The 23,316-nt window shown below is 43.0% G+C and overlaps 2 protein-coding genes, 1 long non-coding RNA gene and 1 pseudogene across 8 annotated transcripts in view; 1 reads left to right on the forward strand and 3 right to left on the reverse strand.

The window, feature by feature from the left end:
- LOC115060804 (sodium channel protein type 4 subunit alpha-like) overlaps positions 1 to 8,368 on the forward strand; it is an 82,236-nt gene extending 73,868 nt beyond the window's left edge. For 4 of the 5 annotated variants that reach the window (XM_029528913.1, XM_029528916.1, XM_029528917.1 and 1 more), the window contains 7 exons: positions 286 to 408; positions 1,317 to 1,592; positions 4,128 to 4,181; positions 4,526 to 4,663; positions 4,735 to 4,839; positions 5,106 to 5,376; positions 6,417 to 8,368. In XM_029528913.1, the coding sequence (XP_029384773.1) occupies positions 286 to 408; positions 1,317 to 1,592; positions 4,128 to 4,181; positions 4,526 to 4,663; positions 4,735 to 4,839; positions 5,106 to 5,376; positions 6,417 to 7,714 (2,265 nt within the window). In that variant the 3' untranslated portion in view covers positions 7,715 to 8,368. Of the gene's footprint in view, positions 1 to 285; positions 409 to 1,316; positions 1,593 to 4,127; positions 4,182 to 4,525; positions 4,668 to 4,734; positions 4,840 to 5,105; positions 5,377 to 6,416 lie in introns of all 5 variants that reach the window. The other variant, XM_029528915.1, reaches the window with a different exon arrangement.
- Positions 6,189 to 11,533, reverse strand: LOC115060806 (uncharacterized). The gene is made up of 5 exons (XR_003842296.1): positions 11,386 to 11,533; positions 9,945 to 10,013; positions 8,044 to 8,218; positions 7,861 to 7,950; positions 6,189 to 7,714 (listed from the first exon to the last, which is right to left on the reverse strand). It is a non-coding gene; the product is annotated as an uncharacterized LOC115060806 (long non-coding RNA).
- Positions 11,534 to 14,957: 3,424 nt separating this feature from the next.
- Positions 14,958 to 20,426, reverse strand: ssr1 (signal sequence receptor, alpha). Of its 2 annotated transcripts, none has more exons than XM_029528919.1 (9): positions 20,207 to 20,426; positions 18,648 to 18,793; positions 18,229 to 18,312; positions 18,052 to 18,155; positions 17,802 to 17,960; positions 17,590 to 17,666; positions 17,426 to 17,504; positions 17,036 to 17,129; positions 14,958 to 16,531 (listed from the first exon to the last, which is right to left on the reverse strand). In XM_029528919.1, the coding sequence occupies exons 1-9, from the start codon at positions 20,278 to 20,280 to the stop codon at positions 16,464 to 16,466; spliced, it is 885 nt and encodes a 294-aa protein (XP_029384779.1). In that variant the 5' UTR covers positions 20,281 to 20,426; the 3' UTR covers positions 14,958 to 16,463. The 2 variants fall into 2 exon arrangements, with proteins under 2 accessions (XP_029384779.1, XP_029384778.1); XM_029528918.1 differs by having other exon boundaries at positions 18,229 to 18,325; positions 18,652 to 18,785; positions 20,211 to 20,412.
- Positions 20,427 to 21,758: 1,332 nt separating this feature from the next.
- On the reverse strand, positions 21,759 to 23,189 carry LOC115061326 (ribonuclease inhibitor-like; annotated as a pseudogene).
- Between the last annotated feature and the right edge of the window lie 127 nt (positions 23,190 to 23,316).

A 23,316-nucleotide genomic window follows, 5' to 3' on the forward strand; every position in this document is an offset into this window, starting at 1 on the left:
ATTATTTTCAGATCTTGTTCCTGCGTCCGGATTAAATAAATCAACTAACTACCTCATTTAGTCAGAACTTTTTTCCCCGCAGTGTTTTTGCTGGATGGAGGACGAACTCTTTTCAGGAATCAGCTGATTGTTGAACTCGGTTCTGATTGGCCGGTCCAGGATCAGTCTCCTCCCCTCTCCTGCTCTCTCTGTCTTTCGTCGAGAAGCTAACTCTGCTGCTTCTTTCTTCTCTTCCTCCTCCTGTGGTCGTCTGTCCTTGCTCCTCCCCCTCTCTCTCTCCTCCAGGTCTCACTGGTCAGTTTGGTGGCCAACACGTTGGGTTATTCAGACTTTGCAGCCATCAAATCCCTGCGGACGCTCCGCGCCCTGCGGCCCCTCAGAGCCCTCTCCAGATTTGAAGGCATGAGGGTAAGAACTCTGGGTCGGCTGTCACAGGATACAGTAAAAAGAACACATTTTATTTAACTCCAAAACATCTGTGTTTAAAATCCATTTCTCTTTTTTACAGTTCGTCTCATCATTTAACACGACGCTCTTCAGTATTTTATCTCAGTAGAACTGATGTTGATTCCTCCTCAGAAAACTGAACTTTTCATAGAAAACTGTCACCAGACGTCAGTATTACAGCTTTTCTTTCCTGTTATTTTTATTTTTGGCACTCACAACACCAATTTCATATTTCACAGTGACTTCTGCTTTCATTTAAACATTTAAATTCTGATGATCTTCAGTTCATTTCGAAGACGAAAGTAAAAATGTGGTTTAGAGTTAAAGGCGGGAAATAAAAGCTGCTTCGCTGCCGCGGTGCATTCTGGGAAAAACATCTGCGCTTCCTGTCTCGTGCTGTTCTCCTCCTTTCTTTGTCTGTCTGATAAGATTAGCTCTCGTGGGCTCAGTGTGGGATTCTGGGTAGAAGAACTGCATTGTGGGTTGACAGCAGGCAGGTTGAAGTGTGTTTGTGTCGTACTGACTTCAGCTAACAAAATGAATTTGTGGTGTTGATATCTAAATGTGTTTCTCCTGCACATGTAAAGTCAGTTTGAAGTTTCTCCAGTTTCACCTCTGACTCGTAAAATCAGCCTGATGGATATTTATCGATCTTCAGCCTCCTGCTTCGACCCCACAATGTGGAGCACACGTTTCTGTACCTGGTGGACATTCAGATCATGTGAACACTCGTTTGTTACTGAACTCGTTAAAAACAGGACTCATGAAAATACGATTATTTTAAATCAAACCTGATCTATCCTCCATCATCAGTTTTCTAAAAGACATGCAGATGCTTTCAGTTAAAACGCTGTCTGTCGTCGGAGCAGGTGGTGGTCAACGCTCTGATCGGCGCCATTCCCTCCATCATGAACGTGCTGCTGGTCTGTCTCATCTTCTGGCTCATCTTCAGCATCATGGGCGTCAACCTGTTCGCCGGCAAGTTCGGCCGCTGCATCAACCGCACCGGGCACATCTACGAGGCGTCCTTCATCAACAACAAGTCGGAGTGCGAGGCGCTCAACGACACCGCGCTCTTCTACTGGAGCAAAGTCAAGGTCAACTTCGACAACGTGGGCGCCGGATACCTGGCTCTGCTGCAAGTGGTGAGTCCAACTCCTCCAGTCAGACACGCTCACGGTGGATGACTGTTCATTTTTCATCAATCTCACAGCAAATGAACAAAATCATCACATCTGTAAAGATCGGCTCCGTGCACCTTCAGTGTCTGTAGATCTGAGCTGACGAACTGTGTCGCCTCCGCAGATCGTAGGAGGATTGACTTTTCTGCTTCTCCCCTCACTACTTTCTTTTCCTCCCTTCCGTCCATTTGCTGTCTTGGCCTTAATTTTCCTCCCACAGCTGTTCTGTTCTTCACTCCCACTTCTGACTTTTCCACCTCTTTGTCTCCGTTTGTCGTGTTAACCTTTATTTCTTTCCTCTTCTCTCCATCCTGAACTGAACACCACATAAAACCGGTGACCCTGATTAAACTGTAAAGAGCTAAGAGTGTAAAAAAAAACAACTATAAAATCACATTAACGTGAATTAATACAACTGTGATAAACTTATTTACAGCCGGTTTGTTTAATCTTTAGTGATTAGCATTTTGAATAAGGAGATACGAGGAAATAAATGTTTAGCTTTATTTTACTCTGAAATATTTATATTTTATATTTTCTGCACCAAAATTATTCCCGAAGTATTATATTAGTATTTAGGATAGTTGACATAAGTATTAAAGCAAAGTAAGTTAACTTCAGGGTTTTTTCACTTATCGGAAATATTTAACTTAATTTTATTGTTGAATTTCATCAATATTCATAATTTTCTGCTGTTTTTGTTGTCGATTGTTTAAAAACCAGATTCAGATTCTAACAAATGTGGTCGCATGAAAAGGTTCAGTGTACGTGATGCTGCAGTGACATCATGTGGCCAGAGAGGTCGCTGTTCTCACTTCAAACTGCTCAAACTGACCTGAACAGAAACCAAAAAACGAAACAGACAATTTCACGTCGTTAGGTCTGAGTTATTGCACACCGAGTGAATTTAAAAACCTTTCATTTCTGATCGTGTGATAAATCTGCAGGAAGAACATTAACGTTTGTCCCGCCGTCACTTTTCTGAATTGTGAATTTAGTTTTTGACTTCATTTTAATCTCCTTATCCAATTCTTTCTTTTTTCTCTCTCGCCCTCCCTCCCTCTCTGTCTCTCCATCATCTGTTATTAAATACAACATGAACAAAGTCAATTACAGCCACTTTTCCTCCCCTGCCTCCTCCTCTTTACATCTCTCCATCACTTGGCTTTCTTTCCTTCGTCGCCATCCTCCCCGTCTCTTTTCTTTCTCGCTCTCTGTCGCCCACCGTGGGAGTCCTGAGAGCCTCCAATCAATCAGCTTCTGAGAGGCTTTTATTTTTAGAGCGACTCCAGCCAAGTGGGAGGAAAATGGAGAGAGAGACAAAAAGTATAAGTGGAGTAAGAAAATTAAGGTTTGAATGGAAAGAAAGGAGAGAGGGATGTGACCTGAAGAGTTGGATCACCAAATGATATGAAAATGGAAGTTCAGATTTTTTAATATGAAGAGACAGAAAAGAAGGTGAAGTTCGTCCTTCTCCTGCTTCGGCTGCCGGGAACTTAAGAGCTGTCGGACGACCGTCTCCATGGCAACGGGCCGCTCAGCATCTCTCTGTGTTTGTCTGGTCGGCGCAGCAACGGTTGGCGGGGGCAACCCTCCCATTAGCATCTGGAAATAGATCCACGCTGCAAAAAGTGATGCAGAGAAGAAAGAGTGGCTCAAGCTCAGCATCCAGACCGGACCAGACCGGATTCTTAAAAATCTGGACATCAGCAGTGTTTCTCACTCCTGGATCACTTCACTGGATCTTCAGCTGTGACTGAATAATGAATCACTAACCACACGAAAAAACGACATCATGGCTGATGAGAGTAACGGGGGAGAAAAATCAACAAGTAAACAAATAAGACGCTCAGTTTCCTCCGTCCTGATAATGAAAATAACAACAGTCAGTCGGCCTTCACCTGAAAACCTGAAGTTAAAAACCTTCCTCTTCTTTTCCTGCTTGCATCCAGCAGACCATAATAACCAATGGTAACCCGTGGCAACATACCAATTTCAGGTCTGAGTGATAGATGGCAGTCGCCCACTCAGTCCCTTCACATCTGCATCTCCCTCCCCTCCGAGGAAGGAAGCCCAAAAAAGGACTTGTTGATGTTTCGTCGATGAAACATCACGGCGGCGGCGGCAGCTGTGTTTCCATGGAGAACAGGCTCTCTGCTCATTTCCTTCTAGAACACCAAGGTTTCTTCAAAGATCCTCTTTGTTCAGTTTTTCCTGACGGGCAGGAAATGTGCAGGACGTCGTCTTGGTGACGAGACTGCAGAGGAACTCACATCACACCTGACACACACACACACACACACACACACACACACAGCGATCAACACAAAGGATGAGGCTACGAACGCCACAGGTGTCCACATACTTTTGGCCTCATCCAAAGTCTGAAGGATCAAAATAAGAATCTTTGTTCCTCATCGCTGTGGTTGTAAATGCTGCTTTGTATTGTATAATTACGGGTTTTCTCCAGCTAATTGTTTGTTTCTGTTTGTTTTTCAGGCGACTTTCAAAGGCTGGATGGAGATCATGTTCGCAGCCGTGGACTCCAGAGCTGTGAGTCACAAAAAAAAGATCCAGGCGGAGTAAAATAATCTGTTGCTTCAGATGAAATAAAGAAATCACCAGATTAAATCAAACCGCTGAGAAATTTAAAATAGTTTTAGTCAGAAATTTAATTTAAAATTTTCAGGATTATTCAGGACTATTAAAAATAGTCAGGATTAGATGAATTCATTTAAATAGGATATAAATTTGTAAATTTGAATGTGGAGGCGAAAGGAAAACATGAGAAGTTGACAAAATGAAAGAAATAAAATCTAAATATTTTTATTAGACCTGATCAGCTGTGAGTTTGTCAACTGCCATTTGAATTTTAAATGCTGTTTTGCTGCTGGCAGGTCGAAGAGCAGCCGATCAAAGAGATCAACCTCTACATGTACCTCTACTTCGTCATCTTCATCATCTTCGGCTCCTTCTTCACCCTCAACCTCTTCATCGGCGTCATCATCGACAACTTCAACCAGCAGAAGCGAAAGATGAGTGTCGCTCAGGCTCTGATCAGCTGCTCTGCGGTTAAAGTGACAGATGTTTGTGTTTGTGTGTTTACTTAGGAGGACAGGACATCTTCATGACGGAGGAGCAGAAGAAATATTACAACGCCATGAAGAAACTGGGCTCCAAGAAGCCCCAGAAGCCCATCCCCCGCCCTCTGGTACGACACACTGACACAAAAACACACAACTGGGCCACAGCGAAGCTTCATGTTTCCATTATTATGACCAAAACACCAAAAATGGTCAGACAGTTGAAAGACCGATTTATTTTTGTTATCTGTAAAAATAAAATGTCCACAAGCACAAAAAATATCTGACCAATAGACTTCCTGTTTTTGACTGGAAGCAACAGGAAGTGATCACCACAGTGTTTCAAAATAAAAGCCTAAAACCGAGATGATAGATGTTAAATCTGTCCGTCCAGAACACGCTGCAGGGCTTCTTCTTCGACCTGGTGGGGAAACAGGCGTTTGACATCATCATCATGGTGCTGATCCTCCTCAACATGATCACCATGATGGTGGAGACGGACGAGCAGCCGCCACAGATGGAGTACATCCTGAACAACGTCAACCTGGCCTTCATCATCGTCTTCACCACCGAGTGCCTCATCAAGATCGTGGCGCTGCGATGCTACTTCTTCACCGTCGGCTGGAACATCTTCGACTTTGTGGTTGTCATCCTCTCCATCGTCGGTGAGTTGGACTTCCTGTGGGCGGGGTCAAAGTTCAGCATCAACACAAACATCGTTTTGAATTTATTTGACTTTCTTAGAGAATTTCGAACAAAAGACAAACGTGTGTGTGTGTGTGAATGAACCATCAGCTGAGGCAGCAGGAAGTAAAGGACTGTAATGTCTTATCTGACAACAAAGTGACCGTTCGGGTGGCCTTGATGTTCACGCTGCTCCAAGGTCCTCAGTGGCCATATACTGTAGCTCACACACACACACACACGAGAACCTAAACAGGCAATTTAGTGATCGCTGCTCATATTTCGTGTGTTACTCCTCCTGTTAGCTTGACAAGATTGTGTGTTCATGTGTGTGTAATTAAGTGCATCTCTATGTGTGTGTGTGTGTGTGTGCTCGCGCTCACACACCCCAGCCTGGGGGAGGTGAAGGTAACAGCAGCAATCAGAGCTGCCAGAGGGCGGTCCCCAGAGACAAATCAAACATGATTGACCTGTTACATCAGCCGGTCCTTGTGTGTAAATGAGTGTGTGTGTGTGTGTGACAGAGATGTTCGATGGGGGGGGTTGATGTATGATGTGTTGGTGACTCCTCAACTCCCCCCTGCTCATCCCTCCATCACCAATAACTCATCGCAGGCCGACGGCTGAACAGTAGAAGTGTGTGTGGGGGGCGGGCCGGCTCCTCTTTGACTTTATCATCCAGGGTAACGAGGACTCGTATGTTGGACTCAGCTTTTGGCCACGTGACGGCAGAAACGTCCAGACGGAGCTTTCAGATGATGAAACTCTCAGAAATAAAAAGGAAATCCCGGGTTAATTTCTGCCTTCATGGCTGAAACATGTGGGAGTTAATTTCTCCGTTAAAGTCCAGCTCTGATTCAACGTTCCTGCTGCCTGTCAGCAGAGGATCACCGATAATCAGTGATGTTTTTCTGAAGAAAAAATGTGAATCAGTTGAATTCATTCAAATCAATCATGTTTTCTTCACCACAGTGATGATGATGAACTGTCCCGTCTCTTTTTCTCTGTCTGTCTCTCTCAGGTATCGTTCTCGCCGACATCATCGAGAAGTACTTCGTGTCACCAACCCTCTTCCGAGTGATCCGATTGGCTCGCATCGGCCGGATCCTGCGTCTCATCAGAGGCGCCAAGGGCATCCGGACGTTACTGTTCGCCCTCATGATGTCACTCCCCGCCCTCTTCAACATCGGGCTTCTCCTCTTCCTGGTCATGTTCATCTACGCCATCTTCGGCATGGCCAACTTCGCCTACGTGAAGCGGCAGGCGGGGATCGACGACATGTTCAACTTCGAGACGTTTGGGAACAGCATGATCTGTTTGTTCCAGATCACCACGTCGGCCGGCTGGGACAGCCTCCTCAGCCCGATCCTCAACAACTCCCCCGAGGAGTGCAACCCCAACATCCCCCACACCGGCACCACCGTCAGGGGGAACTGCGGGAACCCGTCGGTGGGCATCACCTTCTTCGTCACTTACATCATCATCTCCTTCCTCATTGTGGTCAACATGTACATCGCCATCATCCTGGAGAACTTCAGTGTGGCCACGGAAGAGAGCACCGAGCCGCTGAGCGAGGACGACTTTGAGATGTTCTACGAGGTTTGGGAGAAGTTCGATCCCGAGGCCACGCAGTTCATTGAGTACGCCAAGCTGTCTGACTTCGCCGACTCGCTGTCGGAGCCGCTGCGCATCGGCAAACCCAACAAGATCAAGCTGATCTCCATGGACCTGCCCATGGTCAGCGGGGACAAGATCCACTGCCTGGACATCCTGTTCGCCTTCACCAAGCGCGTCCTGGGTGAGTCGGGCGAGATGGATGCTCTCAAGCAGCAGATGGAGGAGAAGTTCATGATGGCCAACCCGTCCAAGATCTCCTACGAGCCAATCACAACAACTCTGAGGCGAAAACAGGAAGAGGTGTCCGCCACGGTGATACAGAGGTGCTACCGCCGACACCTGGTGAGGCGGCAGATGAAGGCCGCCTCCTACTTGTATCGACAGATCACCACACCTCGGCACGCAGGGGCAGACAGCGAGGAAGGTGGCGAGGGGATATTTGGGGAGGATGCACCGGAGAAGGAAGGACTGATCGCTGCCATGATGAGGGAAAATTACGGATCAAGCTTGTTGGGAATTGAGCGCTCTGAGACTGTTTCCTCCACCTCATCTCCGCCGTCCTACGACAGCGTGACGCGAGCCACGTCCGAAATCTTTCACCCGCTCGCCGTCAACACAGAAATGGTCGTCATCGACACCGCAGGCAGCGGACAGTCGTCTTCAGCGGTCGACCCAGACCGACAGCAGGAAACGGTTCCATAGCTGGGACCAAAAAGCAAAAAAGGGATTGTCTGGTTTTAGGCCTGTTTGCTCTGTTTGTTTACTGAATGTACCAGAACTAAAGCGGCGCCAGGTGGAAGCTGCAGGAGACGGCGAGGGAAAGAGCAACAAAGTGGAATATTTACTACCTTTAATGCGGCTTCCTGTTCCCTGTGGAGATTCCTGGACTCAAGTCAGCAGCGTTTTTTTTGGAGTTTCTTCAAAAGGGAGCAGAGAAACTGCAGGGACAGAGAGGGAAACCCCATCTGTCCAATCAGATCTGCCTTCGTTGGAGTAAAAGACACAAACATAGAAGAGGAAGATGAACTGACCTTTGACCTCAGCTACGGGGGCTCAGAGGGGTCTGAACAGTTTATCACAGATGTATCCATCATTTATTGGCCCGGGGGGTTCGTGCCTTCCCACTGACGATCAATAATCTCAGAGTCCTTCCGGACTTTTCCTGGAGGTGTCGCCCGTTAACAGTCGACGGCTTTCTGACTGAGGCTGAAGAGAGGAGGGAAAACAATGACGTGATTTTAAAAAAATGTTTTCGTAGTAAAAGTATAACTTTGTTGATGTTACCAGTCTTTTAATAGCGGTACGATTATTACTATTTTTTATATTTTTTAGAGTAAGTTGAAGAAAAAAAAAAAACAAGCAGCCTCTCTCTTTCGACTCTGGAGATGAAAAAATGGCTGGAGCGTTACGAAGGAACGACCAGAGGGGAGAAAAATTCTGAACACCTGAAGAGCAAACCTCATCTGTTTTCTTTGTTTTTTTTGTTGGCAGTTTTGCACTTTTGAGTTTACATGTGCCGTCACTTTAGCGAACCGCAGCAGAGTCGTCGGCGTGACTCTGCTGAAGGGCCTGGGACCTATTTAACACCAAAAACTCACAAGTGCACAACCAGATTTTCTACCCGGTCCCAGACTCTTCCAGGTTCACTTCGCCCATCAGGTCTTTGGCTTGCAGGTCATTTTTCAAAAAGTCCAGTTTGCATTTCACAAATGAAAAATTCAAACTGCTTCAAGAAAATAGGTAACTGGATCATAACCAGAGCTGACGGATCTGTGGGAAGAAGTCGATGTTAAAATATTCAGCTTAAATATGACAAGAAGAAAAACATTTTTATGCTGATTATTTCTGAGGTGATCATTTAATTAAAAAAAAAAAAAAAATCAAAAATCTGAAAATGTAAAAATCAATGAATTGATTCCACTTTCATATCATAAAAATCTGAAGGTTTTCACATTCAGGTTAACGAAACATTCTCATGCTGAACTTTTTGTCTTGTGTGATGTCAGCTTCTTTTTTTGACAAATCACCTGCTGCCATTAACTCTCCGTCTGGTCTGAGTTCGGCTCAGGACACTCCAGATCCTAAACCGGGTTCTGGAGGTTTTAAGGTCGGGACCAGAGTGCGACAATCAGCATCAGGACTTCGCCCTTGTTGGTTTTTAAGAAAAACTCACGCTGATCTTCACCGTTTGGAATTAGATCTGTTATCAGTTTCCTGGAAAATCCTTCAAAATGTCAGCTGATCATCACCATGGAGACGACGGAGCGATGAATTTGTGTTCATCGCTCCGATCGTTTCCAAACATTTGTCCCAAAACTGAAACCGAATCTGCTGCTCAGATCGACAGGTTTTTTTTTTTTTTTTTTTTTTTTAACTCTCAACAAACTCAACAGAAAGACCAAAAACACATCCATAAAGTCGTTGATTAAATTCTTTTGAAAAAGGCCAATCAGAAATCTGTGTTTGAAGAAATACTCAGGCGGTCTGAACTCTCCTGAAATGGCTGCTGAAGGTTTTTCCAGGTCACTGATTGGACGATGCTAAAATGTTTTCTGCTTCCTGTTCCTGCTTAATGACGTGAAGAGTTTCATTTTCAAAACAGGTAAGAATAGATTAAATTCTGATTGGCTACTTCAATAAAGAAAATCAAAATGAAGTGGAGTAAAAATATATCAGATATCAGACGATATCTGATCAGTTTGAAAACTCTTCAGGTCAGATCACTGCTTTATTTATTGATTTGGACATCTGGTTGATTTAATCTATCAAAGATTAGTTTCCTTATTTTGCACGTTTCAGCTGCGCCCTGCGGAGGAGCGGAGGCCGAGAGAGACTGCTCTTTATCTATTTTGCACTGAGAAACAAAAACAAAACAAACAAAAAAAAAAACAACAAAAAAACTAAACGCGTTGAGCAATAACGGCTTGCCGACCTTTTAAGTGAATTCTTAGGAAACGCTCGACTTCACAGGAACTTCTTCTCCCGACGACGATGATGGATCCTGAGTAAACACAGAGACAGGAAGTTGTTGTGAAGCAGCAGTCCCGCTTGTTTTTATTAAGATAAAGTGTCAAAGTGTGTGTTTGTTCAGTCGCTTCGATATCGATATCTCAAACAACCTCTCTCTCTCCGTCTCTGTCGGTCGCCCGAGGGATCTTTACTAAACGCTTTATTAGACTAATTTAAAAACAGAAAAAGGAACAACAACAAAAAAAAATATTAAGATATTTTACCGGCACCGTCTGGATTCTATTTCTGCAGACTCTACTGAGAAACGATCACCAGGTGAACTCGGTCGATCAAAGACTCTGCGGACTCTGAGGAGTTCGGTAGTTTTGTTGAAGGGCTGTTTTCAGTAGCAATAGACCCGGAGTGTGCCTGAGACCACCCCCCCCCACACCAAGCCATGCTGTCCCACCGACCCGGCGACTCTTCCTTCCTCACCAGGTGTCGAACAAACGGTGCTCACAGCTGATTGGCCGATCACAACGGTTGACAAAGTGGACCTGATCCATAAACAAAAGAATGGAAACTGAATACTTTCGAGAAAATAACCAAAATTCAGTAATGAAACTCTTCGCCGACGTTTCTGTTTGAGAAACGATGTTGAATATCAAATAAAGTCGAAGTTTCCCATTTTCAGCGCGGCGACAGAACAAAAACACAGGTTAAGGTTTTTGTCTTTGTTCTAATGAGCAGAAAGAAGCTCCTACTGTGGCGGGACGCGGCCATCTTAGCTCTGGGTCACCACGTGGTGCAAACGGGGGGTTGGAAGAGTCCAAATTAAGGTCGGGGGGGTTAAACAGAAACCTGAGACTGAGAGTCTCTGCTCCTTTTGCCGCCTTTTCCTTGTTACTAAACCAAAAGCTGCTTTCGTCACCTTCAAATTAAAAAGACAGACGTGGACGTACCAACGTGGCAGAAATGAAGCGAAAACGGTTTCCTTCTTCGTTGTTATGAATATTGTTCTTATTAACTGTGTGATTAATGCAGTACAGCAGCTGAGCTCAGTAATCATGTTTTTATGAGTTCCTCCGTCTTCTCACTGCTTCGACCGATCGCCCCCTTTACACCGAAACTGGTTCTGCCCGCTCATATCAGTCCTGCAGAAACCTCATATCTCCAGAAAAGTTGCCTTTTTCAGGAACAGAGGAGCGAACAGGGAATATTTTACTTCAGCTAAGATCAGGAAAGTTTTTAAATCTGGGAATCAAACTGATCAGGACGTCGGAGATACGAACAGTTTGAAAACTAACTACAGAGACGTGACAAGGAAACAGGAAACAGCTCGCAATTTACCACAATAAAACATCAATGCGTGTTTCTTTCCGTTTCTTTTAAACTAAATTTAAGAAAAAAAGTTTTCCTCTGACCTCAGTGACGCTCACTCTGCAGCCGTCGGTGTAAAGGAGGCGAAGCCGTGCCTCGGTGACCCCTCCCTGGTGTTTTAGAGACAATAACAATAATTACCATGATTATATGAATATATATATATACAAATATATATATTTACCTTTTAGTACTTTGAGTTGAAATACTTTTTAGTATTTTGCAAATACATGTCTCTGTATATAAAACAAAAGCCTCCTGTAATAAACCAGAAAAAAATTTAATACTGAATCTGCTGTGATGGTTTCATTTGGTTTCACTGACCTGTTTCCGTCCAAATTCAGGCGCCGGGTCCTCCAAAGGACCTGGTCCACACGGGTCTGGGCCCGCTCGGGTCTGCAGAGGAAGAACATCACAAAGGTCAGGAAGGTTTCTGAATCCAGACTGTGACCTTTACTGGACCTGGTTTAGACCAGGTGGCCCGTTGAAAATAGAAACGCTGACGACATTTCTTGGTTGGATTTGAAGGTGCAGTTGGAGGAACACGGTTTCTCATGGCGCCCGGGATCTCCCAGGGCATGCTGGGTAGGATTCCCTCCACAGCCGCCTTTCTCCATCTCACACTCCGTGTGGGATCGCCCTGACGCATCACGCTCTGTCACAGCCGTGTCATGAAACTGAAGTATGATGTAATGCTGTCTGATGGTGTGAGTGTGTGTCAGAAAAGCCTAAATTTTCCTACATTTCTTGTCACCTTCAATGAATTAAATAACAAAAACAGACAGATTTCTTTAAGCTAAAATTAAAGAGGTTATATTTTTGAATTGGCCAAAAATAAATGGATTTTTTACGTATTAATCCATAAACAGGTCGGCTTTAATTATGTTTATATTTATCATTAATCTAATTTTCACAGAATTATAAACTAAACATAGAGAAATGGAAAGTTATTTATTTTATTCATTTATTTTAAACTTTCTTTGAATTCTTTTTCACTTAAGTACACAATTTAAAACTGTTGAAACAATTAAACAATTATTTTTACAGTTAGTAGAATAAACAATTAAAAGCTAATAGATTCAGCTCTGTTGGCTCGGCTTTATATTTAGATTTTTTTTTTTTTTAATCACAGACAGGAACAGACCTTCCCCTGAACTGCCTTGTTGCCCTCGAGCAAGGCAGTGAACTGAGAGGAAAAACACTGTGTGTGTGTTTACTGCGTTATGTAACACACACACACACACACACAGACTCCGCCTCCTTCTTAAAGAAACAGCTCAACGTTGCTAACTTCATTTTTCATTCCTCAGTTGTTCATTTTGATTTTGCTGCTTGTCGTCAGCTTCGGTTCACCTGCGTGGACCTGAACCAGGACCGTCTCTAAATCTGGACCTGAACTCGGGGTCTGTAAAGTGAAACCTTTAACTTTCATTCTACCTACTGACCATCAGGGGCCATTCTCTCACACACACGCTGACTTCACCTTGTCAGGGTCAGTCTCTGCTAAGGGATTGTGGGAGTTATCCCTCTACTGAGGCTGTACTGAGCGCGCTCAGAGGAGCTGAAGGCTTAAAGGCTACAGATAGACGTGTGTGTGTGTGTGTGTGTGTGTGTGTGTGTTCACGAGAGAATTAAATTACTTGTCTGAATCTGAGTTTCTGTTATTACAAATTAAATCAAAGTAAAAACTGATCCAATTTTCTGAAACTGATCAATTTAAACTTGATCCTGATTGAAGACCAATCAGCTCATCAATTAACACAAAACTAATCAAAACTTGATTAATTTTTATGTGACTGAGGTTACAACTGACTATTTTGAAAAGCTGATGAATATTAAGTCAATCTATAAATCATACAACAAAAAAAAGATTTTTATCATCCAACAGATTATTTAACTTAAAAATTAATAATAAAAATTTTAATTTTAATGTGTGAAGAAAATGAACAAATTAAAGATTTCTAACATAAATAAATACCAATTCGATCTCTGAATAAATCTACTTTCATCTGTTCCTCCAAAGTTGCATATTAAAAATTGTGTCATTTAACAGATTAACTGCTGATGTGTAACGATAATAAAATTAATTCATAAATAATAAACTCTGCATTAATTTACTGTAATGATATTATGATATACATTAAAAATGACTGCTGAACCGTCTTAGAAAAAGTCACATCCTGGAAATGATTATTTTGATTTATTATTTAAGTGTTTTTAATTCGTTCCACTGCTTTTAATAAGAAATTCTTCTTTGTTGATGTCTGAACAGACAACAGCATCAGAAATAGTTCAGCTGATGTGTGTTGACGGCCTATTTCTCACAAAAGAAACTAAAGAGACTAAAGAAAGAGAGCAGGAGTTGAATGTCAGAGTCGCACTAATTGTTTCTATTTTAGAGCTGAGCAGCTTTCACACTGATTTAAGGAGAGTCGGTATAAAAGTGACCTAAAAACAAAGCAGAGCCAGCTGACGCTCACTGATAAAGCAAGCACACACACACACACACACACACACACACACACACACACACACACACACACACACACACACACACACACACACACACACACACACACACACACACTTTGTGACGTAATCTCACAAAATTTCTGCCTCGTGTCTAAACACATTTCTTCACAACAGAACAATAAAAATTAAAATGAAGTCAGTTAAATTGATGACGAAAAGAAGGAAAGGAAGAATAAGGAAAGAAGGAAAGGAGACAAGGAATGAGGAACAGGATGTTTCTGTGGTGTCACCCTGCCTCCTGCTGGAGGACCAAATAACTGCAGAAGAAGAAGACTGCCTTATATCTTATACCTCCCTACATATTTATATCTATAATCTATAATTTATCATTAAAATGTTGAAATAGAAAAATCCTCATTGATTTGAACATTAGTTTAATCTGAAAGACTAAACCATATTAATCACTTTCTTTTATTTGTTTATCACTTCAACATTTGTTTGATGTGCTGTACAACTACACAGTCAGCGATTTCAAAATGTTGACTTACATTTAATGCTCTTCATTTATTAAAGCAGTGAATCAAAAAAATGCAAATAAATTTATTTCTCAAATAAAAATGTTCCTGGATCAGAATTTTAGGAGTAAATCCTTGATGTGGATCTGAAGGTCCATCTGAGCCTGAACTCAAATCAAACACTCTGTTTAAGGTCCAACTTCAGTCCAGTTTTTTATCTGATAAAAATATAAACCGAATGAAGGTTCAGCCTCACCTCACCTGTCCACAGGTGCACGTCATCCACTTCTTCTGAGTCAACGTCTCCCGCGACCCGGTCTCAGGTCCTTCTCCGGTCCCTCAGTCCGGACTGGCGATCTGCCAGAACTTTAAATTAATTAAATTGCATTTTTTAAAATCTTATTTGTCTTTTAGCTGCATTTATTGGAAAGAAAACATCTGAAATTAATGATTCAGAGCAACAGACAAGTTTCTATTTATTTTTCTACTTACTGGAAATTCTGTTGATTTTCTTCTGACCATTGTTACTGCTTTTTGCATTAAAAACAAGAAGCGTAAACCAGATGCAGATTTTGTTCAATACTTTAAAAAAAAAAACAAAACAAAACAAAACACCAGAACGCAGCAGATCTACAGCAAATCATCAAATTTTATTTTCCTGCACATTTAAAAGCAAATAAAAGGAGAAGCTTGTATCTATGAACGTCAGCCCCATCGTCATTTTAGAAAAAAAACAAAACAAAAAACAAACATCAGCTCATGTTTCTGTCGACCGGCCTCAGCAGCTCTTTTCCTGCAGAAATCAAAGGTGGCTGCAGATTTTCACCTCAGTCTGAACTGAGCTGTTTTAGTGTGACGCCCTCCTAGTGGTAACACAAAGACAGTGTAGAACCCCCCGCTCCGTTTCAGCCCAGACTGCTCAGAATAAATTACATTGCCAGTATTTACACCAGAGCTTCAGCCAGTTCGACATTTTTAAAAGACTCAAATCAGTGAACGACTTTTCAACGAGCTGCTCGATGAAAAACAAACCGAACTGCTGAGCTTGTTGGTGATAAAACTTCTTGGTGAAAGTCCTCCTGTTTGTCTTCTCCAAACCTTCAGATTCAACAGTTTAACTTGGTGCACTGGGGTCAAAGGTCAGGTTTATACCCAATGAGTCCAAACCCCCGGACGACCAACAAACGGATTCTCAATGTGATCGATCCTACTGCAAAAAAAAAAAAAAAAAAAAAAAAAAAGAAAAAGAAAAATTACAAAATAAACCATTTTAATGAGACAAAAATGACATCCATCAGCGAGCAGCTCAACTAATGATTTCACACAAAATTCAACCACTTGGTTGACAAATCTTTTGCGTTTGACTTGAGGATGTCACTGCAGCACAAAATAACTACACACCGATTATTTGTGTTGTTTGCTGTTTAATTCACATTTTCGCTGCCGACTTGCTCTTCAAATCAAACACGGTAGCTGCAATGTTTCGTGTTCGAGTCAGAATGAGGCTCGAAGCTCGAGTCTGAATCAGTGCGATAAAAAAAAGAAGCCAAGAAAGGAGAGGGAGAGAGGTGGAGCAGCTGAGGCGAACGGACGAGTTTCAAAATTCAAAATGTGCAGAAATTAACCCCCCCTTCAAAAAAAACAAAACAAACAAAAAAACAACAACCACAAAACATGTCACCGTTACCATGGCTACAGAGCAGTTGACCAGGCGTTTCCATGACTACTGCAAAGACACTGAGGCGCCTCATGGCGGCAGTTTGAGCTCGACACCAGAGGGAAAAAAAAAAAAAAGACTTCAGAAGGAAACAGGAAAAAAACAAAAACCTGAAGAAAAAAGTCTCCAAAGATCAAACGATGATTCTTCACGTCAGCGACGCCTCAAAAATAAATTGTTACTCAAAAAGAGGTGTGTTTGTGTGTCTGTCTGTCCATGTCGGTGTGTGTGTGTTGAACAGTTTCTAAGCTGAAAGTAGAGCCAGTCGCTGCTTGGCACCAGTCAAAGTTTCTCAGTCGAGGGCAGAGTGCACTTCATGTGGTGCTCACAGCCTTCCTCCTCCTCCTCCTCCTCCTCCTCCTCCTCCTCCTCTTACAGACAGGTGGGTGTGGTTTGTCGCCGTGGCATCAGGTGCCCGTCACTCATCTGAGCCAGCTGAGCGTTTCTGGCTCCTTTTGCGAGGAGATCTTCTTGGCGATGCTTTGTCTGGAGGAAAGAAAGAATGAGCGTGACCGACGGACTGGAACGAACAAGGCAGCAGTGATGACACACATCACGACATCACTAATTCAGGCAGACCAACAACATCCGCACAATGAAAGAGTCTGAGACACGCACACAGGAAGCCGACCTCACCTCTGCGACTCTGCACTGAAGACGCAGGGAAGCACGAGAGCAAAGGAAGGAAGAGAAAGAAAAGGTGAGTGATGCTGGGAATAGTGGAGGTCAAAGGTCATCAGAAACAGGTAAAGCAGGAAGAGAAACAGACATCAGCTGATTCAGGAGGAAAACAAAGATGGTGGGAGATTCACTGATGTCACATGATCAGGACAAACTTTTACAATTTTAAGATGTTTCAATGTTTTGGATCTTTAGGTTTCTTGTTGCTTAAATTAAAACATCTTAAAGTGAAGCAGCAGAAAATAAATAAACGTCTCAGAAACAGTGAAATCTCCAAGGTGTGAGCTGACTGCAGCAGGTTGGACATACTGATCTGGTTCAGAGTCTCCTGAGGGATCCAGCTCAGGTCAACGTCGTTGTGGCTCGAAGTTCCCATTTCCACCTTTGGAGCTGGACGCCTCCTCTGCACACACACACACACACACACAAACATGTTCAACCTCATCGGCTTCTGTCTGCTCAGTTCACTCTGTTCTCTGGAATCAGAAAAACAGAACTAACTACACACACACTGAATGTTTCCTTCTTTTCCAAAGAAAAAGTTCCTCATGTGTTCAGGTCGTTTCTGTCTTTATCTGATCAGGAGATCTGCTGATTCTTTGGAGCAGTAATCATAAAAAAAAAAAAAAAGTCAGCTCAGAAGCCTTCTATAATACTGTATCTGATCGTCAGCATCAGACTGACTGATTGTTTGTTTACCTTCCTGGACTCCAGCAGCTGGTGCAGACCGACGATGACTAGCAGCCCAAGACCAGACAGGAACACGTACATGAAGATCCTAAAAAGGAGAAGAACAGGACGGGGAAATGAGACTAAAATCACAACGAGGACAGAATCAGCTGTCAGAACTGACGATCACGTACGTCTCTCCATCCAGTCCATCCTCTTTCTCAGTGATGGTGACAGTCTGGTTAAAAACTGCATCCTGGAAAATGTTTCCCTACAGAGGCAGAAGAAAAGACGTTTTTAAAACATGAATAAAAGGCTGTGAGGATTAAAGCTGCCTCCAATCAAAGAAAAAAGAGGAAAGAGTTCCAGTTTTTGTACTCCGAAACACAAAGCCCCCCCTCCTCACGCTGCTGTCTTTATAGTTGAGGTTGATGACGAGTCCGAACGGCCGCCCTCCCATCGGCTCAGCGGGGATGAAGGAGTACTCAAAGGTGGCCTGTCTGCTGGGGGGGACCACGGTGCCCAGCTGGAGGGCCGTGAAGTTCTGGATGTAGAACTGATAATCCTGAACCAGACCAACAAAACCACATCAGATCATCTGAAGGAGGTGCTTTTTGTGTAATCTGTGGTCGTTGTGTGTTGGTGTGTTTTCGTACCTGTGGGTAACGGAAAGAAGCATCCAGAGACTCCACGATGAAGTTCTCTGAGCCCTTGTTGGAGAAGCCGAGCAGGAACTTGACAATGTTGTTGGCTGGGAAGTCTAGAAACAGACAAGGATCCGGATCAGACGAGAATCTGAGGACAGCACGCTCAGAGCACAGAGACTCAGTTACCTTCTCCTTTGACAAACAGGATGGTTGTGTCAGCGTTGGGGGAAGCCTTCACCTCACCAACCAGCGCTTCCTCCTCCTCCTCTTCTTTTTCCTCCGTCTAGAAAAAACACAGATTTAGTTTTTCTGGTGACTGATATAAAAATTAAACCAGCAAACATTCAGCATGTGGATCATCGAATTAGTTTAATCATTAGTGAGTTATAATTGTTGTTGATGAATCTGTCAACTCAGCGGCTCTGCTCAGGTGATAATCTGATCAACTGTTTAGGAAACTGGATTCCTCATTGATCAAAGTTCTGCTTTTACATGTGGAAATATTTTTGGGATTATCCAGTTCTTAGGTAAACATTGACCGTGTCAAAAATACATTTTTAAGAGAAAATAAAAGGTTATTTTATCACGAACTAATCAACAGTCACTGACCAATTCAGCATTATCATCATCTTCCACTTCTGCTTCATCATCTTCATCCTCAGCTGTCACATCATCTACAACATCTTCATCCACAGCTTCAGCCTCCTCATCCTCCGTCAGATCCTGGCCACTGACCACCGGCCCTAACGGGAGGGAAAACGCTGCATTTCTATTTGCTGTTTATAGAAAGTCATTTTAATTGCACTTCGACCAAACGCCTTCAGTTCTCTCCTGAGCAGTGAAAAGGTCAATAACTGACTGTGAGGCTGCAATTTGGTGGGAATTGAACTTCTAAGAAAAATTCACATTCGACTCCAGACCTTTGGAGTAAAAAACTGGAAAAAGTTTTATAAGTTTGGACTCAATTCAGTTGACAGTCTCAGATGTCACCTTACTGGTTAGATGTAGTTAAATTAAAGTTAATTCAACAGCCCTGCTGCAAATACTAAATATTTTTCATACTAAATGTCAGAAATCACCTCTCTTAGCAGCAAAAATGACTGATTTAGAGAGCTGAAACAACACCTTTCCAATCAGACATCAGGACTCGTGCAGAACAGTAGTTTTAACCAGGTGTGCCTAATAAACTGGAAACATCGACTTTGTTTGGAGAATTCAGTTCTCTACGCGCCAAATACTGAGATTCTTCCAGTAGTGTGGAAGTTTCAGTCAAATTAATTCACCCCGATATCTTATTCTTCATAACTGAACTAAATAAATAGAAGATTCCAAAGCTATTCTAAACACATTTGGTTGATTTGGTGTACTTTGATTAACATTTTTCAGACCTGTGAGTCTGAAACACTCAGGATGAAATTGGGACACAATCTGCAGCTCTCAGATGAGTTCTGATATTAGCTGTGAGCTAAAAAAGAAATCGGATGTTTGAAAATTTAATGTGAGACTTTTTAAATTTAAATTAAATTTAAATGTCCTTCTGTTGTTATTGGGGAATTAATGCGCAACAATGTTTTTAAGAGGATTCAAGAACAACAACTTAAAAATACTAGGAAAATAATTAATCTAAATATTAATGGGTTTTTTTCTTAAAGATCTTTGACAATAACATGAAGGTGGATTAAAGTGTCTTCGGTGCCTGCTAGCTTACTGCAACTTTTAGATGAATGTATTGACTAAAGTAAATATTAACATGAGGTAATTACAAAGTTGAGACTACATTAAAAATGAGTTTAGTTTAGGTTGAGGGGGCCTATCAGTGAGAGTTTAAGTGCTAGCTAAGACACTTAGCTTCCTGGCTAACAGCTAACAGTAAGGACACGTCAGTCTAAGCGGGCAGACAAACTGCACTTAGCAGCTACCAAGAACTCACACAGGAGAAAACCGGGGCACTTACAGACATTCATAGACAAACTTCAACAAACACCAACAAGACTGAAGGAAGAGTGTGGCTTTTGTATCCAGCTGCTTTCAGCTGGAAACACGTCAGGAACGGCCTTGACTCCCCACAGCGGATAGCTAGCCGCTAAGGCTAACATGCTAACGCCACCTAGCTCATTAAACACTTTTCTGATCCTTCTCCGCGGAGAGCGGCGGAGTTTCGGCCCCACCTTTGACGAGCAGAGTCGCCGGGAAGGCCAGCAGCACCAGCAGCAGCAGTTTGGGGACGAATTTCATCATGTTGGAGTCGAAATCAGTGCGCTTTCATTCAGCGTCGCTCGGACAGACAGGCTGCGTGATGCCGCCGTGCTTCTTCCGGTAGTGTTGTTGTTGGCGCGCCTGCGCAGAAGGATCCGTGGCGTTGAAATTTGCCCCTGACGGGTCAGTGGGGGCAGTTTGGGGGCAGCAGAGGGAATTTAACGGAATTAACGACGGATCCGATTGAGGTGAATGTCATCACAGTTTAGAAATCAGGAAAGAATTTAGATTTTAAACTGTTGAGACTGAAGGGAAAAAAAGGAAATAGGTTGTGACACAACACCGGAAGCGCAGATCCGTCAGGTAATCTGAGATCTGACTGTCAGAATAAAATCTCTCCTCACTGAAAGATTTTTTTATTTATCTTTTATTTACCTTTTTACTTTAATGTCAGACCGGAAGAGTCGATCATGGGACTTCCTGCAATAAATTCCAAAATAAAATGTTCTGAACGTGACTTCCGCTGGTTAATAAATGGACTCTGGATTTACACTTGAGATATATTTTTTTATTGTGGATATATTTTGGGGAATAGGAATACACACATGATTATCTATGATTGTTATATTCTGATGAGACACACCACACATAATAATGTTCTCCCTGCCTGCAACAAAACGCAACAAAAACTATATACTGAAGTATCAAAAGTACAAGCATCCCACACGTGAAGGAGAAGGTGATGATGCTCTCTATGAAGGAGTGGTCCAAGGCTGTGAGGATGTTTTTTCTTACAGCGAAGGAGTTCTGTTTCCTCAAAAGGTACTGAGGTTGCTGGCATTTTTTCAGATTCATATCGGTGTTGTAATCAAACTTCAGCTGGTGATCAAACACTGTGCCCAGGTACTTGGACCTCTCCACTATTTCACTACAGCCTCAGCCGGCTCCCTCTGTCTCCTAGAGAAGGTAACTTCCATCCCTTTGGTTTTACTCTCATTCAGCTCCAGTCATGAGGCCACAGTCTCCGGTGACAGAAGGAACAGCAGCACTGTGTCGTCGGAGAACTTCACCAGATGGCAGTTATGGCGGGTACGTCCATCTACTCCATTACTATCCACCTCAGGTCATTTCTACTTATTGTGGTCCCTGCTGGATGAGTCTCCACTCTCAACTTTAGAGAGCTCTAGTTTTCTGTCTGTGGAGAGAAGAAGGACAGGTCAAATGTCACTGTTGACAGAGACTCGCTTCATCTGCTCTCAGTCACGTCCAGTTGAAAGAGCAGCAGGAACTTCAGCAGCTGTACAGCTTTAACATCAAGTCTGTTCACTGTGGAAATAAAGAGCTGAAAGGCAAGAAGGTTATTTATTCCACCAACACAGTAACGACTACTGATGTTACATTTAAAGTGTGTCTGTGATGATCTGCTCTGATTCTGAAATATCACCTGACAGATTAACATCAAAGATGTTGCTGTCAGTTAAACAGATGTGATTACTGGACTTAAGCAGAGGTTTGGGTCTCTAGAAAGCCCACAGACGCTTCAGTCCTGAATCCTGCAGCCTGTTGTTGGAAGTCAGGTCCAGTTCTCAGAGATGGGATGGGTCGGACCTCAGAGCTGAGATCAGAGAAGAACAGCTGATCTCTGACAACCTGCACCAGTTCAATCTGAAAAATAATAAAACAGATTAAAATAGTTTATTATCAGATGTTCAGAAGTGACCTCCAACACAGAGACACAGAGCTGCTGCTTGTAACTTCAACCGTCCTGGTTCCTCCATCACAGACCTGAAGCGGATTTAGACAGAAAGGTTAAACAGCTAAAGTAAATGAACTGACCTTAAAGCCTCCAGTCTACAGTTTGGACTCTCCAGTCCAGCAGAAAGGTGCTTCACTCCTGAATCCTTCAGGTCTTTATTTCCACTTAGGTCCAGTTCTCTCAGATGGGAGGGGTTTGACTTCAGAGCTGAACCCAAAACTGTACAGTGAGTCTCTGAGAGTCGGCAACCAGAAAGTCTGTGATCACAGAAAATATCAAATCTGTTATTAGAAAAGCAGACAATGACAAAATTTGCTTCAACCAATCTGGTTTTATTGTTTGTACAAATACAATTCACTTTTCTCTATTTGTCTGTTAGTTAAATTGGTTAAAGATCAACCCACAGCAGCTGTTGCTCAGTCAAAAGCCTCCAATCTGCAGGAATGAAGGCAGGTTACAGAAATCTGAGTCCAGTTGTACTCATGGAAATCAGCTGATTTTCACAGCCAACTGAAAATCGCTCGCTGTATTCAAAACAGCTAAAAAACAAAACTGACCTGCATGTTTCAATCTAACATTTAGTAACAATAACCAAATCCTATCTGTGTCTGAAGAGCTAAACTACAAAGAGTGGTACGGGCCAGGATCCTGTCTGGACTCACCGAGCCTTCCTGCAGTTCCTCACAGCTGGGACCAGTCTCCGTCGTCCCTCCTCTGATGTCTGGTACTTCTCTGGATCCAGCTCATCCAGAACCTCCTCTGACATCTGCAGCATGTAGGCCAGAGCTGAGCAGTGGATCTCAGAGAGTCCCTTCTCTGGTCTGGTCTCTGACTTCAGGAGCTCCTGGATCTCTTGATGAACTGTGTGATCGTTCAGCTCCATCAGACAGTGGAACATGTTGATGCTTCTGTCAGGAGAGATGTCTTCAGTGTGCATCTACTTCAGACTGTCCATAACTCTCTGGATGGTCTCTGGTCTGGTCTCTGTCTGACCCAGCAGACCTCCTAAGAGTCTCCGGTTGGACTCCAGAGAGAGACCGTGAAGGAAGCGGACAAACAGGTCCAGGTGACCATTTTCACTTCTGAGGGATTTCTCCATTGATAATTTCAGGAAGTGCTCCTGGGATAAATCCCTTTTTTTTTCAAGGAAGTCCTCCAGAACCTTCCTGTTCCTGTTGGTGTGACAGTGGAACATGTAGACTGCAGCCAGAAACTCCTGAACGCTCAGATGAACAAAGCAGTAGACTGTTTTCTGGAAGATCACACTCCTTATTTTGAAGATCTCAGCTGATTAATTCTCCATCTTTCATCGAATTATTGAT

Source organism: Echeneis naucrates, chromosome 20 (assembly GCF_900963305.1).
Source record: "Echeneis naucrates chromosome 20, fEcheNa1.1, whole genome shotgun sequence".
Taxonomy (NCBI): Eukaryota; Metazoa; Chordata; class Actinopteri; order Carangiformes; family Echeneidae; genus Echeneis; species Echeneis naucrates.

Coding starts and splice junctions, on each gene's coding strand:
- ssr1 (XM_029528919.1), bottom strand. CDS start 20,280: ATGATGAAATTCGTCCCCAAACTGCTGCTGCTGGTGCTGCTGGCCTTC. Junction 18,794..20,206: donor ACTCTGCTCGTCAAAGGTGG/GGCCGAAACTCC, acceptor AGCGTTTTCCCT/CCCGTTAGGGCCGGTGGTCA. Junction 17,667..17,801: donor TCAACTATAAAGACAGCAGC/GTGAGGAGGGGG, acceptor CTGCCTCTGTAG/GGAAACATTTTCCAGGATGC.